General features: G+C 41.0%; 1 protein-coding gene across 2 annotated transcripts in view; it reads left to right on the top strand.

Annotated features, from left to right (window-relative positions):
• Positions 1-20,357, top strand: part of cep76 (centrosomal protein 76) — a 73,832-nt gene that overhangs the window by 10,584 nt on the left and 42,891 nt on the right. Inside the window, exons 3-7 of one of the 2 annotated variants that reach the window (XM_034173868.1) lie at positions 16,472-16,556; positions 16,635-16,859; positions 17,142-17,339; positions 19,162-19,259; positions 20,024-20,152. In XM_034173868.1, coding sequence (XP_034029759.1) covers positions 16,472-16,556; positions 16,635-16,859; positions 17,142-17,339; positions 19,162-19,259; positions 20,024-20,152 — 735 coding nt within the window. The remainder of the gene's footprint in view (positions 1-16,471; positions 16,557-16,634; positions 16,860-17,141; positions 17,340-19,161; positions 19,260-20,023; positions 20,153-20,357) is intronic. The other variant, XM_034173869.1, reaches the window with a different exon arrangement.

The raw sequence follows: 20,357 nt of genomic DNA, 5'->3' as shown, positions 1-20,357 counted from the left end.
TTTTGGCATAGTTTGTTGGAAGGCCAGATTACACTGTACAAATGTATTTGACACCATTTTGCCAACCATTGTTTTGATATAAGGGATCACACAACACATGCAAAGTCCAATCAGAATTAGGACTATAATAACTGGTGTCACCATTTTCAGTAGTAACTGCCAACATGGTCCTGAAGTCAACCAGGACCAGGGATTCCACCGGTTCACGGCTAGGGTGTCTTTATGCATTGCATCACGAAGTTTATTCAGCTCTTCCAATGCGTCCTGCATATCCACTGAATGAATGGAGTCTGGGATGAAAGTACAGCATGTTGTGTTCAGCAGAACACAAACTCCTCCCTGTGAACCAGTAAGCAAGTCTAAAACCATGCGATTTTGCATCACCATGGTACGTGAAGCATCTATTTCAGTGTTTTGAGCTGCTACTATTTTTTTTAGTTACATTCATGAACAGACCCAATCGATAATTCAGAGTTTCAATCATTAATGAATTTTTTCCCACTCCTATCCAGGGGAACAATGAATGTGCTATTTTATCTCCTACAGACCACAATTTTTTGGTCCTTTAGTACATCCGAGCCCCACATGTGATCATGTGGTAACACATCTGGGTATATCAATCTCCTCCGTCTGGTGCTGCCATTCTTCTCTGTGGAGGTCCTACCACATATGTATGGTCAGTCACCTGGGTAGGTGCACACACACCACCCCAATTTGGTGGGAGACTCATGTACAGTCTGGAACCACAAAGCCAATAGATGTCATCATACACCGGCATTTACAGGTGGTAGCAAAAACTTACTAACATAAGCACATGATTCATCCGTTCCCCATGGACAGGAGCCTGTATAATTACATCCCCGTCCAATGTGATGAAGATAAGTACCATCCACATATTATGTTTTGGCTAGGCTTAAATTATTTGATAAAACATACGTTTGGGTACACAGACGTTTCTTAATTTTACCTACAGTTTTATTCCCTGTCCCGTAAAAGCAATTTGGGAATGGCCGTTGTGATGACAATTTAACGTGATGATATTTTTGCGTTTCCCTTCAGTCTAGTCAATGGAGCAGCACTTGGGCACGCTTGTACGTCCTCTGTTGAAATCCCTATCATATAAGTGGTTGCACTGAGGCAAGTGGTGTTAGAACTGCCCCCGAAATACAGTTTGATTATGCATCCGTATGATAAGACATTCTGTCACCCTAGCAGGGTACGGTTTAGCCGTCAGAGCTGGGTGTGTTGAGGATATAGGTATTTGCGAACAAACATAACAATTAGTAACGTAATTCCATAGCCAATAAATGAACATATCTGTACCACATATTAGTATGGTATATATGAGGGTGTCCATCTGTCTCGTTCACATTATGAATAAACCTCTTCTGACGTTGCTTGCGTTGTTCTCTGGCTCGGTCCACAGTGAGCTGCAATTCTTGGGTCAACCACCAGGCCAGGAATCCGAGGAGCACGAAACACACTAAGATCACAACGCAACCGGCTGCCCTACCAACAGTCCGGCAGCGGCGGCGCTGAGCACGCCGCTCCGGGGTCTGCTGTAGTTCAGTCATGATTGCTAGGATACAGTGTTGTTAGCCACCTCACCTAATAGTGCAAGGATCTCCCTGCTTCACTGGCATTGAGACAATCTATTGCTAATTAAATAGACTCCCTTTGTAGCCAGACTTCCCCTTACACTGTGGAGGCCGCCAACACACGCTGTATCTTACAGTGATGTATCCACATTGATCTCTCCGCTATCTTTACTGCAGTTGGTGTTGTTAACAGCACTTGGTATAGACCTTCCCAACGAGGACTGGACTCTGATGAACACCCAGTCTCCTGGCTAGACTACTGGAAGGCCGTCCTGTGGAAGATCAAAATTATTCGGCAGTAAATGTGTTTAAGTTATCTCTTTCTGTGTTAATGTCTTTTTCATAAAATTTGCTAATGTTTGTTCCTCATCTGCTGTTTTAGTATCCATGTCAAAATTGGTAGACGATATGGTCGTCCATAAAGTATCTCAAATGGTGTTAACCCTGATGGTGTTGGTGTTATTCTCATATACAATTTTACTAGTGTTAAGGATTTTATATATATATATATATGTTATCACTGTTAAACATTTGTACCTTCGTCTTCTTTCTTATGAAAACGGTGTTGTGCTGTTTGCACTTCACCCTGAGAATGTATGTGTTATTCAACCTTGTTTTAGCTTTGTCTTCTTTCTCATGAGAACGGTGTTGTGCTGTTTTGCACCTGTCTTAACCAAGCCTGAGAATTCAATTTTGTTTTAGCACTCTGGGGTCAATCTGAGCTGGGAATGAAGGGCTGGATGTACTTATTATTATAATATAACTTTGTTTTCGCAGCCTCTAATGACTGGGAGTAAGAGAACGTTTTGACTGTTGTGATGTGGTGCTTAGTGTGAAGGAGTGTGAAGGACAGGACACTTCAGGCAGATGCAGAACAGCTGATAACTGCAACAGACGAACGAGATGTGCTGACCTGTGTAAAAGAAAGTGTCCTTCCTTACAGCTGCACTTATTGACGTATGCGTTTATGTTACGGGAAGAAACTTGTCTTGCGTCATCACCCCCACCCTTAGGACAAGTTTTTTGTTTATGTGATGAGGGCGTCTCTTAATAAAAAGAGCGGAAAAGCAGGCCAGACTTTAGTGTAGCCTTGGTGTACAGCCTGGCCGCACTCCGCCCGTAAAATTTGACTTTCTGTCTCACTGGTGTTTCTTGACTCTGTTTGTCTTGTTAAAGGTTTAAAAATGTTTGGAGGAGAAAATACCCAACATTGACTGGGGGCTCGTCCGGGATCTCAACAATACCGGAGGTGTCCAGCGGAGGTCGTCAAGTCCAGACGTAAATCCTTGGCCAAGGTCCGATCGATTGATCGTGTCTGCAATTGTCGACCACCGTTGGCATCGTCTGGTTGACGAGATTTTCCCGAAGAAGACAGACAGGAAGTCGAGTCAGTGAGTAGAATTTCTTTGTAAACAGTACCGAGTGAGTGGTGATCAGATCACATAAACAGTTAAATTCCGCAAGCGATGATACAGAATCGTCTGTTAATGCAAAGCAGTTAAACTCTGTAAGGAGGGTGCGGACTCCTCTGTTTATATACGCGTACCGGTAGGGGATAAAAGTGATCACATAAAACAGTTAAACTCCGTAAGCGATGATACAGAATCGTCTGTTAATGAAACACAGTTAAACTCTGTAAGGAGGGCGGACTCCTCTACGGTTGCGAGGGACGCAAGTAGTTAAGTTCCGGAAGGAGGATACGGACTCCTCTGTTTTAATACGTAAAGGAAATCCCGGGTAGAAATACGTGCACTGTAAAAAAGCAGTTAAATCTGGCAGGGACGGCGGAGTCCCCTAATGCAGGACATTAGTTAAATTTCACGGGAGGGCGAGCTCCCCTGGCATAAGAATACGCGTACGATTATTAAAAGTGTTTCTATGTGTAAATAGTGTTTTGTGTAAGTGTAAATAACTGTGTGAAAGTGTAATACTTTGGACAACGTTAGTGACAACCGTGCGTGTGGAAGCAGAGGCAAGTGATTCCGCTTCCTACGGGGAGGTGAAAGGAATCAACCACACGACGGCAAATTAATTGTCACGTCCAAAGAAAGTGTGAAAACTTCAGATTTAGAACACCCTAGGTGTGCCCCCGTCTGAAGTCCAAATTATAACAAGGGATAATAAAAATGGGGGGTAAGACGTCTATAAATAAGGAAAATTTATCAACTGACGACTGGAAATTTATGGAAGCAAAAAAAAATCCAAAAACAACAAAAAATTGGAGACCTGGATTAATAAACATGACTTTGACGGACGACTGAACCTGATCAGCATACAGAAGCTAAAGAAGGAGTTAGAACAGCAACATAAAGGTGATGAGAAAAAGATGCAGAAAGTAGGGGCAGATTTAGTGGCATTTTGGGAGGAAGAAGCAGAGAACAGACAGAAGGGAGCAGAGAAGCGACGATTAGAGAAAGCAAGGAAAAAGAAAGCTGTAGGTAAGGCAGAAGAAGATGTGATAATTCAGCACAGAGAACCAGAACAGCCTCAACAATCACCGCTGGCTGGATCGTCGGTGACAACAACACCTTTATCTCCTCTACCAGAGGATGATGATGTACCGCCACCACAGTATGATTTGGCAGTAAAACCTAAGGTAAAAAGTGAAAAACCAGAAAAACCAGAAAAACCACAAACACGCAGTCAAGCGAAAGTGCCCACAGCCCCTCCCATGGTGGAACACAGTGACCAGGGAGGTGCCTATCCTATGATAGAAGTACCAAATCCTCGTGCAGGAACAGCAGGACAGCGATCAACCATGCTCGTATATCGAACATGGAATGCTGATAATATCAAAGCAGCAGTCGACATGATACCATCGCCACGTGTCGATATCGAGGGATTTATGCAGGATATAGAAAACATTAGAAGTTCTTACCACCTTAGTGGACCTGAAGTCCAACAGGTGTGGATGAAAGCATGTGGCCCTAAAATGGAGTCAGATACGCGGGGACTGGAATCCTGCAGACCAGGATGGCGTACCATTGCCACATGATGATCCAGTCTTGAAAACAAGAGTGGAAGCTATGATTACACGTGCAAAAGGTGTGTTAGGACCAAAGATAAATTATACTGAAATTACCAGGACAACTCAGAAAGAAGGAGAGCCATGGATAGAGTTTAGATGCAGATTTGAGAGTGTATTTAGAGTCCATAGTGGCATATTGCCAGGAACACCAGTGTATGAAAACAAATTGAAAAATGTTTCACCTGTGAAGCTGACAATGACCGATTTGATTCATGATGGCAACTCAACAGCTGTCATAACAGTAACAGGTGCCACTGAAGATGTTTTAAAATTGAGATTCACAGGTATGCCATTACATGTGTCACTTTGTAAACCATATTTGACAGAATGGCAAGAATTGGGACTGACAGTCATAACAGCTTTGTCAGCCACTGATTGGAGCAGAGTTGGACCACGAACGGAGTTCAGTCCATCAACTAAATTGTATAAAGTGCCAGTTAATGTCTCATTGGTGCTGACAGCTGGAACACACATTAATGTGTCCACTTCACAATCCTGAGTGTTTCAGTTGAGTCCTGAAGAGGATGATCTTCTCTCTTCTGTACCATCAGGATTGTGGACAACAGGTCCTTCAGACGTAGGACTGATAAAAAATGCACAACCTGTAGTTATAAGACCAAAAACAGAATACAGACCATGTGTAAGACAGTATCCATTGAAACCTGATGCAATTGAAGGAATCAGGCCGGTAATAGAGAATTTATTAACAGCAGGAGTAATAGTGCCATGTCCAGATTCACCATGTAACACACCCATATTTCCTGTAAAAAAAGGCTCCGCCCTCAGTGGGATGGAGATAGATTCAAGATCTGCAGGCAGTAAATGCTGCTGTGATTAAAAGAGCACCATGTGTACCAGATCCGCACACACTGTTAAGCTCATTGAGATTAAATTCTAGTTGTTTTTCTGTAATAGATATCAGTAATGCATTTTTTTTTTTCTGTACCAGTACACCCAGATAGTCAATTCTGGTTTGCTTTTACCTTTAAAGGACAACGATATACATTTACCAGATTACCGCAGGGTTACGCAGAGAGTCCAACTATTTATTCTCAAGTCATGTCAGCATGTTTAGCCAATTTCGTTCCACCGGCAGATAGCCAACTATTAGTGTATGTTGATGACATTCTGATTGCCTCTGACACACGAGAAAACTGCATAACTGACACAGTAGCATTATTATGTTTCTTATTTGATAATGGCCACAAAGTGAGTAAAAACAAAGTTCAGTTGTGTAGGGATAAAGTAAAATATTTAGGACATGAATTATCAGCCACAGGGCGTACTATCCTGTCTGACAGGAAGGAAGCAATTTTACACGCTCCAAAACCACAAACCAAAAAGCAGATGATGTCATTTCTTGGACTGACTAATTACTGCAGGGCATGGATTCCCTGCTATGCAGAATTGACTAGTCCACTTTCTGATTTGATGTACAAGGATGATATTTCAATGTCAACCGTGTTGGAATGGAACAAAGAAGCTGAGGAAGCTTTTGTAAAAGTAAAACAAACATTAGTGTCATCCACAGTTTTGGCACTACCAGATTATAGTAAACCATTCATTCAAACAGCTGATCCTTCCCTGTCCTTTTACGGGACAGGGAATAAAAATGTAGGTAAAATTAAGAAACGTCTGTGTACCCAAACGTATGTTTTATCAAATAATTTAAGCCTAACCAAAACATAATATGTGGATGGTACTTATCTTCATCACATTGGACGGGGATGTAATTATACAGGCTCCTGTCCATGGGGAACGGATGAATCATGTGCTTATGTTAGTAAGTTTTTGCTACCACCTATAAATGGTACTCCGGTGTATGATGACATCTATTGGCTTTATGGTTCCAGACTGTACATGAGTCTCCCACCAAATTGGGGTGGTGTGTGTGCACCTACCCAGGTGACTGACCATACATATGTGGTAGGACCTCCACAGAGAAGAATGGCAGCACCAGACGGAGGAGATTGATATACCCAGATGTGTTACCACATGATCACATGTGGGGCTCGGATGTACTAAAGGACCAAAAAATTGTGGTCTGTAGGAGATAAAATAGCACATTCATTGTTCCCCTGGATAGGAGTGGGAAAAATTCATTAATGGTTGAAACGCTGAATTATCGATTGGGTCTGTTCATGAATGTAACTAAAAAAAATAGTAGCAGCTCAAAACACTGAAATAGATGCTTTACGTACCATGGTGATGCAAAATCGCATGGTTTTAGACTTGCTTACTGGTTCACAGGGAGGAGTTTGTGTTCTGCTGAACACAACATGCTGTACTTTCATCCCAGACTCCATTCATTCAGTGGATATGCAGGACGCATTGGAAGAGCTGAATAAACTTCGTGATGCAATGCATAAAGACACCCTAGCCGTGAACCGGTGGAATCCCTGGTCCTGGTTGACTTCAGGACCATGTTGGCAGTTACTATTGAAAATGGTGACACCAGTTATTATAGTCCTAATTCTGATTGGACTTTGCATGTGTTGTGTGATCCCTTATATCAAAACAATGGTTGGCAAAATGGTGTCAAATACATTTGTACAGTGTAATCTGGCCTTCCAACAAACTATGCCAAAATATCAAGCATTGAAACAGTCAGACCTTAGTGGAGAAAACTGTAATGACTGTACTGAGAATTATGATGATATTGAAAAGCTCACAACTCCAGTTCAAGCTTGAACTGTTGACGTGATGAGTTAACACACTCTTAGCCTATGAAGCTTTAGCTGAAAAAGTAATAAGACAAGTGGTGTAGTCGAATAATACAGAAAAAACAGTTCATTTATACCAGTCGGTAGGAGTGATGTATGGTGGTGGTGTGGTGATAACAGAATCTTTGACAGACTGCCACGAAATGTGTCAGGTTATTGTGCATTAATATCATTATTGTTACCCATGACCCCTGAAGACGTTACGACATATGCAGCCTCTCTTATTCCTGAGGATTGGCAGAAAGGCATAGCCAGACATAGAGTAAAAAGAGATTGGAAAGGAGTAGGAAATCCAACATATATTGACGCAATAGGAGTCCCCAGAGGAGTGCCTGACGAGTATAAACTGGTTGATCAAATAGCAGCTGGATTCGAATCTTCCATCTGTTGGTGGTGTTTAATTAATAAAAACGTGGACAGAATAGATTAAGTTAATAAACTAACTAACTAAGCTGGGTGATGCCTACTGTATGTTTAACAGGTGATAAACAGGTGGGAAATGTTAAGGATTTTATATATATATATATATATTATCACTGTTAAACATTTGTACCTTCGTCTTCTTTCTTATGAAAACGGTGTTGTGCTGTTTGCACTTCACCCTGAGAATGTATGTGTTATTCAACCTTGTTTTAGCTTTGTCTTCTTTCTCATGAGAACGGTGTTGTGCTGTTTTGCACCTGTCTTAACCAAGCCTGAGAATTCAATTTTGTTTTAGCACTCTGGGGTCAATCTGAGCTGGGAATGAAGGGCTGGATGTACTTATTATTATAATATAACTTTGTTTTCGCAGCCTCTAACGACTGGGAGTAAGAGAACGTTTTGACTGTTGTGATGTGGTGCTTAGTGTGAAGGAGTGTGAAGGACAGGACACTTCAGGCAGATGCAGAACAGCTGATAACTGCAACAGACGAACGAGATGTGCTGACCTGTGTAAAAGAAAGTGTCCTTCCTTACAGCTGCACTTATTGACGTATGCGTTTATGTTACGGGAAGAAACTTGTCTTGCGTCATCACCCCCACCCTTAGGACAAGTTTTTTGTTTATGTGATGAGGGCGTCTCTTAATAAAAAGAGCGGAAAAGCAGGCCAGACTTTAGTGTAGCCTTGGTGTACAGCCTGGCCGCACTCCGCGCGTAAAATTTGACTTTCTGTCTCACTGGTGTTTCTTGACTCTGTTTGTCTTGTTAAAGGTTTAAAAATGTTTGGAGGAGAAAATACCCAACAACTAGGTCCAAACATTCAATCCAGGTTCGTTTTGTCTCTTCTATACATTTCCTTAATGTTATTTTTATTGTGCCCTTTGTCCTTTCCACTAATCCGGCACTTTGTGGATGATAAGCACAATGATTTTTGAGATTAACCTGTAGCGCTTCTCCTATGTATTGCACTATTGTATTAACAAAATGCGCTCCATTATCTGAATAGACTGTTTCTGGTATTCCAAATCGTGGGATGATGTCTTTGCATAATGCTTTAGCCACTGTAAGTGAATCTGCATGTTTTGTAGGGAACAATTCTACCCATTTTGAGAAGGCATCAATTATGACTAAACAAAATTCCTTCCCTTCATGTTTACTCAGCTGTATATAATCCATATGAATCACTTGAAAGGGATATTGTGGTGTTGGAAATTTACCTCTTTGGGGTCTCAAATTGCCTTGTGAGTTGTGTTTTGCACATATCATGCATGCTCTACAATGCTGTTTTGCATATGCATCGAACCCATAAAGACAAAAAATAGATTGCAATTGCGATATCATACCCCCTGATGAGACATGCGTCACGCCATGGCTCATAATAGCCGCCCATTTAAACATATTTTTGGCAATATGGGTTTCTTTCGTGGTCATACGTACAAATCATTTGCATACGTAGCCCCTTTAGCTATCCACATTTGTTTTTCTCTGTCAGTTGCCTGCTGTTGCATGTCAGCAAGCAGTGTATGACCTAAATGCAAATCTGGAGTAGTTTCCTGTACAACAAAAATAGAAGAAGCTGCTGCTGCCTCTTTTGCTGCTCTGTCAGTAAAATCATTTCCTTTTGAAATACTGTCAGAGCCTTTGGTGTGAGCCGCACATTTGCATATAGCAATTTGTTGAGGCAACTTCACAGCTTTCAGTAGTGCAGTTAGGAGAGTGGCATGAGTCACTGGCTCTCCATATGATGTCACCATTCCACGCTCTTCCCACAGTTTTGCAAACACATGCACTGTGCTGAAAGCGTACTGGCTGTCTGTATAAATTGATACAGCCGTACCTTTAAACAGATAGCAAGCCGCAGTTAAAGCAACTAATTCAGCTGCTTGTGCTGAAAATGACGATGGCAATGAAGCAGAATCCAATACTTCTGAATTTGTGACAACAGCATATCCAGATTGTGTTTGTCCATAAGCGTTTTTAGTGGAAGAACCATCCACATACACAATTGTACTGTTTGGGATGGGTGTGTCCCGGAGGTTTGGGCGTGCTTTCGTACAGACTGTAGCTACATCAAGACAATTGTGCGGCTCACCATCCTCAGGTAAAGGTATCAATGTGGATGGATTCAATGTTGTACAGCGCTCTACCGTAAGGTGTGGTTGTGATAATAGCAAGGACATACACGAAAGATGTCTTGCTGGGGACAAAAGGCTCATGTTTGTCTGCAACAGAAGTGCAGAAACTGCATGTGGAACTTTCAGTGTCAACTGAACAGCCATAGAGGCTGCAACAACAGCCTGTACACATGGTGGTAGAGCACTTGCCACTGCATCCAATTTAGATGAGTAGTGGGCAACTGGCCTTAATTTTGAGTCATACACTTGAACCAAAACACTAGTCATGAACTTATTCTTACAATCAGCTGTTTGAATGAATGGTTTACTATAATCTGGTAGGGCCAAAACTGTGGATGACACTGTTTGTTTTACTTTTACAAAAGCTTCCTCAGCATCTTTGTTCCATTCCAACACGGTTGACATTGAAATATCATCCTTGTACATCAAATCAGAAAGTGGACTAGTCAATTCTGCATAACAGGGAATCCATGCCCTGCAGTAATTAGTCAGTCCAAGAAATGACATCATCTGCTTTTTGGTTTGTGGTTTTGGAGCGTGTAAAATTGCTTCCTTCCTGTCAGACAGGATCGTGCGCCCTGTGGCTGATAATTCATGTCCTAAATATTTTACTTTATCCCTACACAACTGAACTTTGTTTTTACTCACTTTGTGGCCATTGTCAAAAAATAAGAAACATAATAATGCTACTGTGTCAATTATGCAGTTTTCTCGTGTGTCAGAGGCAATCAAAATGTCATCGACATACACTAATAGTTGGCTATCTGCCGGTGGAACGAAATTAGCTAAACATGCTGACATGACTTGAGAATAAATAGTTGGGCTCTCTGCGTAACCCTGCGGTAATCTGGTGAATGTATATCGTTGTCCTTTAAAGGTAAAAGCAAACCAGAATTGACTATCTGGGTGTACTGGCACAGAGAAAAATGCATTACTCATGTCAATTACTGAGAAACTATTAGAATTTTGTCTCAGCGAATTTAACAAGGTGTGTGGATCTGGAACACATGGTGCTCTTTTAATCACAGCAGCATTTACTGCCTGCAGATCTTGAATCATTCTCCACCCCACTGAGGGCGGAGCCTTTTTTACAGGAAATATGGGTGTGTTACATGGTGAATCTGGACATGGCACTATTACTCCTGCTGTTAATAAATTCTCTATTACTGGCCTGATTCCTTCAATTGCATCAGGTTTCAATGGATACTGTCTTACACATGGTCTGTATTCTGTTTTTGGTCTTATAACTACAGGTTGTGCATTTTTTATCAGTCCTACGTCTGAAGGACCTGTTGTCCACAATCCTGATGGTACCGAAGAGAGAAGATCATCTTCTTCAGGACTCAACTGAAACACTCAGGATTGTGAAGTGGACACATCAATGTGTGTTCCAGCTGTCAGCACCAATGAGACATTAACTGGCACTTTATACAATTTAGTTGATGGACTGAACTCCGTTTGTGGTCCAACTCTGCTCCAATCAGTGGCTGACAAAGCTGTTATGACTGTCAGTCCCAATTCTTGCCATTCTGTCAAATATGGTTTACAAAGTGACACATGTAATGGCATACCTGTGAATCTCAATTTTAAAACATCTTCAGTGGCACCTGTTACTGTTATGACAGCTGTTGAGTTGCCAACATGAATCAAATCGGTCATTGTCAGCTTCACAGGTGAAATATTTTTCAATTTGTTTTCATACACTGGTGTTCCTGGCAATATGCCACTATGGACCCTAAATACACTCTCAAATCTGCATCTAAACTCTGTCCATGGTTCTCCTTCTTTCTGTGTTGTCCTGGTAATTTCAGTATAATTTATCTTTGGTCCTAACACACCTTTTGCACGTGTAATCATAGCTTCCACTCTTGTTTTCAAGACTAGATCATCATGTGTCAGTGGTACGCCTTGTTGGTCTGCAGGATTCCAGTCCCCGCGTATCTGACTCCATTTAGGGCCACATGCTTTCATCCACACCTGTTGGACTTCAGGTCCATTAAGGTGGTAAGAATTTCTAATGTTTTCTATATCCTGCATAAATCCCTCAATATCGACATGTGGCGATGGTATCATGTCGACTGCTGCTTTGATATCATCAGCATTCCATGTTCGATATACGAGCATGGTTGTTCGATGTCCTGCTGTTCCTGCACGAGGATTTGGTACTTCTATCATAGGATAGGCACCTCCCTGGTCACTGTGTTCCACCATGGGAGGGGCTGTAGGCACTTTCGCTTGACTGCGTGTTTGTGGTTTTTCTGGTTTTTCAGGTTTTTCACTTTTTACCTTAGGTTTTACTGCCAAATCATACTGTGGTGGCGGTACATCGTCATCCTCTGGTAGAGGAGATAAGGGTGTTGTTGTCACCGACGATCCAGCCGGCGGTGATTGTTGAGGCTGTTCTGGTTCTCTGTGCTGAATTATCACATCTTCTTCTGCTTTACCTACAGCTTTCTTTTTCCTTGCTTTCTCTAATCGTCGCTTCTCTGCTCCCTTCTGTCTGTTCTCTGCTTCCTCCTCCCAAAATGCCACTAAATCTGCCCCTACTTTCTGCATCTTTTTCTCATCACCTTTATGTTCCTGTTCTAACTCCTTCTTTAGCTTCTGTATACTGATCAGGTTCAGTCGTCCGTCAAAGTCATGTTTATTTATCCAGGTCTCCAATTTCTTTGTTGCTTTTGGATTTTTTTTGCTTCCATAAATTTCCAGTCGTCAGTTGATAAATTTTCCTTATTTATAGACGTCTTACCCCCCATTTTTATTATCCCTTGTTATAATTTGGACTTCAGACGGGGGCACACCTAGGGTGTTCTAAATCTGAAGTTTTCACACTTTCTTTGGACGTGACAATTAATTTGCCGTCGTGTGGTTGATTCCTTTCACCTCCCCGTAGGAAGCGGAATCACTTGCCTCTGCTTCCACACGCACGGTTGTCACTAACGTTGTCCAAAGTATTACACTTTCACACAGTTATTTACACTTACACAAAACACTATTTACACATAGAAACACTTTTAATAATCGTACGCGTATTCTTATGCCAGGGGAGCTCGCCCTCCCGTGAAATTTAACTAATGTCCTGCATTAGGGGACTCCGCCGTCCCTGCCAAATTTAACTGCTTTTTTACAGTGCACGTATTTCTACCCGGGATTTCCTTTACGTATTAAAACAGAGGAGTCCGTATCCTCCTTCCGGAATTTAACTACGTGCGTCCCTCGCAACCGTAGAGGAGTCCGCCCTCCTTACAGAGTTTAACTGTGTTTCATTAACAGACGATTCTGTATCATCGCTTACGGAGTTTAACTGTTTTATGTGATCACTTTTATCCCCTACCGGTACGCGTATATAAACAGAGGAGTCCGCACCCTCCTTACAGAGTTTAACTGCTTTGCATTAACAGACGATTCTGTATCATCGCTTGCGGAATTTAACTGTTTTATGCGATCTGATCACCACTCACTCAGTACTGTTTACAAAGAAATTTTACTCACTGACTCGACTTCCTGTCTGTCTTCTTCGGGAAAATCTCGTCAACCAGACGATGCCAACGGTGGTCGACAATTGCAGACACGATCAATCGATCGGACCTTGGCCAAGGATTTACGTCTGGACTTGACGACCTCCGCCGGACACCTCCGGTGTTGTTGAGCTCCCGGACGAGCCCCCAGTCAATGTCGGGTATTTTCTCCTCCAAACATTTTTAAAACCTTTAACAAGACAAACAGAGTCAAGAAACACCAGTGAGACAGAAAGTCAAATTTTACGCGCGGAGTGCGGCCAGGCTGTACACCAAGGCTACACTAAAGTCTGGCCTGCTTTTCCGCTCTTTTTATTAAGAGACGCCCTCATCACATAAACAAAAACTTGTCCTATGGGTGGGGGTGATGACGCAAGACAAGTTTCTTCCCGTAACATAAACGCATACGTCAATAAGTGCAGCTGTAAGGAAGAACACTTTCTTTTACACAGGTCAGCACATCTCGTTCGTCTGTTGCAGTTATCAGCTGTTCTGCATCTGCCTGAAGTGTCCTGTCCTTCACACTCCTTCACACTAAGCACCACATCACAACAGTCAAAACGTTCTCTTACTCCCAGTCGTTAGAGGCTGCGAAAACAAAGTTATATTATAATAATAAGTACATCCAGCCCTTCATTCCCAGCTCAGATTGACCCCAGAGTGCTAAAACAAGGTTGAATAACACATACATTCTCGGGGTTAGGTGCAAACAGCACAACACCGTTTTCATAAGAAAGAAGACGAAGGTACAAATGTTTAACAGTGATAACATATATATATATATATAAAATCCTTAACATTTATATTTTTAATTCATTTATATCAAGTTGTAGAGAGTTGCTTTCAGTTTGAGTTAAGGCCGATAATTTTAGAAAAAAATGTATTTGAAATGGAATAAACAAATGAATATGTGTGAAATACCAAGTGTTCCAATACTTTTGAGAGCAACTGAGAAACAGTGAAGAGCAGCATCTTACATCTCATATATAGTGCAGGAGATAAGAGAATATTTATGGTGATACAAACATCAAATTTGGCACAAATAATCCATAGACATTAACTCTTTAAAAAAACTGATTGGCCACTTGAATTTTCAAGAGGCAGCCAGGAAGGGGTCAACTGAAGAATTACACAGGGGTCTAAATTAGGGGTGGGCAACTTGTTCCAGAAAGGGCCAACAGGGTGCAGGTTTTCTTTGCAGCCACTGACTCCACCAGGTGATTTCACTGATTAATATCACTTTGAGCAGATGGAATCAGTTAATCAGTGAAATCACCTGGTGGAATCAGTGGCTGCAAAGAAAACCTGCACCCTGTTGGCCCTTTCTGGAACAAGTTGCCCACCCCTGAACTAAATTAAAAGGTGATCCAGTCATATAGAAAACTACACCACATTATTTGCCTGATCATAAAGATTCCAAAAAAAGGTATAGTTTGGACAATCCGTGACTGAATGTTATGGAGTTAAGATATAAAAGCAGCAAGAATGGTGAGAAAGGTCGGTTTCAGTTTGTACAGGGGTCAAAAGTTAAAGTTGCTCCATTAATTTTGCTCCAGCTGTATTTGTGCTGAATTTGATGCTTGTATTGTACCATTGTACCATTTGTTTCAGTTATCTGCTGCACTAATAAGCCAGTAACAATAAGCCACCTGAATTAAAGGAGAAATGCTGCTTTTAACAACCTGGACCTCATTTCTGACATAAAATACCGTTGTTTACTCAAGTTTGATGTGATTAGAAGTCCATAGTTCAAACAACATGTTCAGTTCAAATCTGATGCAAACCTTTTTCTTCTTCTACTAAGGTGGATTAGAAGTTTTTTGTGGTACACAGCACAAACTACTGGACAAGAGGAACATAGCAGTCAATGTGACTCACTGATTTGAAAATGCAGCTCTTTCAACCAGACGTGTGGTGCTGTGACATGTCAATCATCTGTGTCCAATCAGAGTTCAGGAGAGTCCAGTGAAACCCTGACCTCCACTCTAGCGCCACCCATGCCAGGAAGTGTTTGACATTTGAACGCTACTTCTTCTTCTTCTTCTTCTCTTATTTGGCAGACTAGACGCAACCAAGGCGTATTGCTGCCAACCGCTGTACAGTAGCAGACTAGACGCATCCAAGGCACGGTGCTGCCATCTGTTGGTAAAAAAAAAAAACACGTGGATCAGATTCTGCCGAAGAGTCCAGTGGTCCGCAGATACGCCAGCACTTTTTCCATTTTGCTCCAACTGCTCAAGTCAAGGAGTTCTTTCAGAGTAAAACTGGCTTGACCAGCACTTCCCAGGGCTCTGTACAGTTGTTTCCTCTGGAGTACATAGTTGCCACACTGGAGCAGGACATGTCTCACTGTCTCTAATTGCCCACACTCACATCCATCTGGGTGTTTGCCTATCAGAGCCAGCCCACTCACTGTGACTGATAAATTGGCACTTCCTGTTTGAGTGTGAGCTTGCCACTGAGTTCCCGCGAGATTCCATGGGATACCATGAGTGAGTTTCGCGCCACTGTGCGACGCTTCGCTCATATAACTGACAACTAATGAAAATCCCAAATTCAATATCTCAGAAAATTAGAATATTAAGACCAATACAAAAAAAGGATTTCTAGAAATGTTGGCCAACTGAAAAGTATGAGCATGTACAGCGCTCAGTACGTAGTTGGGGCTCCTTTTGCCTGATGTACTGCAGCAATGCGGCGTGGAATGGAGTCGATCGGTCTGTGGTACTGCTCAGGTGCTGTGAGAGCCCAGGTTGCTCTGATAGTAGTATGTATACAAATGTGAGATTTTTGTGCATTGTTGTCCTTCCTATGCTTTACTTTGTAATTTGATTCCTGGGAAAGTCCAACATAAATAGTTGGTATAACTATTAGAATTAATAACAAAAATGTGTTGTTTTTTTGGGTTTTTTTTTTTTGGCAGTTAAGTCCTAAACTAGTACAAACAAGATGAAACACCATAACTTGTACACCAGAAAATACTGTAAATGAGTTGAAGTTCAACCTCTAAGTGTTGAGTAAAGTTTTGATGTTGGTTTGATTTGGCAGGAAGCACCAGCAGATCCACAACCAGCCTCTCTTTCAAAACCTTCTCCCTACATGGTTGACGAAGATCAGAACCAGCTGAAGAAAAGTAAAACATTCACATTCATTTTATGTTCTATGATGTAGGTTTATTGTATATTTTAAACCACACTTTTCTCTCCACCAGCCCATATTGACCCATCCAGACAGTACCTTTATCTTGGAGTTCTTGGGGGTAAAGCCTTTCTGGAACACTTTCAGGAACCAGAGCCATTACCAGGCCAGGTGTGTTCTACATTTACACTCTACCTGCACTTCCGCAACCAGAGGTTTTGCTCAAAGCCGGTACCATGTGCCTGTGAACCCGACCTGAAGGATGGCTTCCTGTTAGAGCTCCACCGAGACGGCATAGGTACTGACTTTCTCTTAAAACATACATTCAAGTAAAGGATGCAGAATATTTGTAGTTCTTGTCCTGTGATCACTATAAAAAAATCACAATGCTCTGTCAAAGTATAAACGGTTCCAAAAACATGTAAATTTCAGTCCTTCATAAGACGAGACTCTGTAGCACAGATGCAGGACTTGGTTTTCTGTTGTTTAATTGTTGGTTGGAAACTTTACAAATGTTAAAATGTTGTGGATTATGTCTTTAAACCCACCAGTGAGCATTATCTTTATTATGTCGTAACAGTCAATGGTGCAGCAGAGGGCGGGAAGATGGTGGATGCTACTGCCATGCTGTCTATATGTGACCCGGTGCACTTGGTGTTAATCAGGACGGACATGTCCAGTGAGACAACGCTGGTCTCATCCTATTTCCTGGACTGGAGGAAGGTCCTCAGCTCGCCCAGCGGGAAGACCTGCTTTGCTGTGGAGCTGATGGGAGTTGGTGAGGAAGAGTACTGGTTGCATTATTAATCTACATCTTATTCAAATTGTTTCCCCCTTTGGAAGAAGACATAAGACATTGTGATGCATCATTTTTAGAGCCCATCTGATATATTAGTTGCCCGATACAATGGGTAAAATAAGTGTTGAACATGTCACATTTTTCTCAGTAAATATATTTCTAAAGGTGCTATTGATATGAGATTTTCAACAGATGTGTGTAATAACCAAAGTAATCCACACATGTAACGAAATCAAACCACAGATGTCCATAAATTAAGTAATGTGTAATAATTAGTGGTGGGCAAAACTAACCAAAACATTAGCTTTGATAACTGCGAATCAGCTACCTGAAAAAAGTTAAACGTTAAACCAATAAACCACCAAAAAAATTTATCGGAAGCTACAGCTAACCAATAACTTTCAGTATCGTCTCCGGTACACTCTCAGCTAAAGCCGATTTTGAGTTTAAACACTGGCGGCACTTCTGATAGAATCAAAGACCATCACAAACCCAACACAACCAATGAGTCAGCGTTTGTCTTTGTGCGCCCTGCCCACTGCTGTAGGGAAGAGTAATTATCCTTCACAGCATATAGTGGTCCAGCCATGAGGCAGACGTCTTGAAAAGGAAAGCAGGTTTGACTTATAAATTAAATTAATCCGGATAGAATAACTACATTATTGTCAACTCTTAAAATGTACAAAGTGAACATTTTAAATAATAATTTTAAAATGATGCACTAATTCTGAACATTTGAACACACACAGATACCCAAAGGGATTGTGGGTAAGTTGTGATTCGACAACCGTGTGATATAACCAGGCGCCAGTAGATGGCAGTGTTCTATTCATTTTGACCCCGGTTGTATCACACAGTTGTCAGCCTGAATCAGAACTTAGACTTTTCGGTTTTGCGAATGTCTTTTTTTTTTTAACAAATGCAAAAAAAGACATTTTACAAAACCCATTTTGTAAAATATGTACAATATTTGTAAACACCAACACACACGTTACATGAACCTGTGTTGGTTTTTACATAAATGAATTAGTCAACCAATCAGTGTGAGCGGAGTTTACCCATAATCCCTTTGGGCATCTGCGTGTGCCTTACACACAGATCTTACCCTAACCTTTTGTTGTCATAAGGGTTTGATATGAAATCATTACCATTTTTATGTAGATGTCGGCAGATATATCAGTATCAAAATCTTTTACTCCCAAGCATCGGCATCGTCCCCCCCCCCCCCCCCCCAAAAAAAAAAAAAAATCCATATCGGTTGTGCCCTACTTTTCATATTTTGAAAGCAAATGTCAGCAATTAGTTACGTTTAATTAACAGACTTTTTTATTTTAAAAAAGTGTGGAATTTTGATCTTTGTGTGACAAAGACTGATTTAAAAATAATAAAATACATACAAAATACCTTAAACAGTTAAAATCAAAAGGTTACATTTATACAACAAACAAAATGTGGTAAAATAAAAGCCTGAATTTGTTAGTCAGGTCCATCAGGGATCCATAGGAGAAAATGAAAATATTAACATGAGCTGACAGTCATATCATAAGTACTCAGGATGTACATCAGCCTCAGGATGTGAAGATTCACTGAGCAGTTTGATGCTCTTGTCAGTTTACAGTCAGGAAGTGTGCTTTTCTCACATTTCTATCAACGTGAAGATTTTAACCTGTAATACGTTAACAAGTTAATTACCAAGTACTTGATGGAGCTGTTAATTGTGGAAAACATCTGGAGTTTGAAAGTGACGTGACAACAGTTTTTACTTGTGTGTGTGTGTGTGTGTGTGTGTTGTCATCACCAGGAAGTGAATGTAAAGTCGCAGCTGGTGTTTTGACTGTCAGTCTGGAGCTGTACCCGCCCCTCACAGCGACTCTGAGCGATGACATCATCACCACACAGGTCTCATCTCTGTCTCTTCTTTTCTTTTAAATTTTTATTAAGTCTCAGCTCTAAACCAGTCTGATTTAGTCAAATTAAATACCATTTACAGCATTTTACTGTTTATTTTGAGCTTTTTAAAAGCCAGTATAAACTCAGATTATGTCTGGTTTGGTTACAACCACTTAAAATAAATCAAAGCAGTTTATCAAAGTAGCTGTAGATAGATTTATTTATTTTTAGAAATTGATTAATATGTCAAATCGTGTTCCTGTTACCATGGAATTAAAACTAAAGAAATCATCCGTACCTGAAACATGATCAACAGCAGCATTGAACAAGTTCTTCCACTGGATCAGGTCAATTGTTTCATCATGTTTTGGGGTGATCCGCCAAACATAGATAAGTGGATAAAAATTTCAGTTCACACAAAAATCAAAGTGTTGAGTTAAAATGTGTTGATATTTGGCCTTTTTGTTAATTTTTCAGAGATTTTTTTTTTTTATACCTTTAAATCAGAATACCTCAGATTTTTTTTTAAACTGCCATTTTTTCCATGCATCCTTTTTTTGGTGCTGGACAGTCAGTGTTTTGAGCTTTGGTGGTCTTACCCTGGAAGAACATTATTTTGAACTATTTATTTGTTTACCTTTTATCATTTTTTTTGACCCCGCACTCACTTTTATTTTGTTTATTAGTAGTTGTACATTATTTTTCTTTTTTTCCCAGCATTTGATTGTGTGATTATTCACTTCCTTTTGACTAAAGTCACATTTTCCACTCAGCAAACGCTGGAGCGGCGGAGAGCAGCAGAGAAGGAGAGACATTTCTTAGGTTACGCCAAACAGTGGTGGAGGGAGTTCCTCGACATTCGTCCATCACACCAGCACAGAATGGTCAAGATCTTTGCGCAGGTTTGTTGGACGACACATTTCTACATACACATTCTACGTACTTATTTATTAACTATTGATTGAGCAGCTAGCTCACTGGGATAAGGTGTTGGACAAATGACACGTTGAGCTGGGTTCGATTCCCGTTCACACTACCCATTTGTATTTGGACAAAACACTTTTTCTGCATCATGTCAAAACTGCTTAAACTTTCACTTGTGTGCCA

The sequence above is a fragment of the Thalassophryne amazonica genome, chromosome 7, assembly GCF_902500255.1.
Source record: "Thalassophryne amazonica chromosome 7, fThaAma1.1, whole genome shotgun sequence".
Classification (NCBI taxonomy): domain Eukaryota; kingdom Metazoa; phylum Chordata; class Actinopteri; order Batrachoidiformes; family Batrachoididae; genus Thalassophryne; species Thalassophryne amazonica.
The sequence above is the reverse complement of the archived record's forward strand: the minus strand, read 5'-3'. Positions and strand labels throughout refer to the sequence as shown.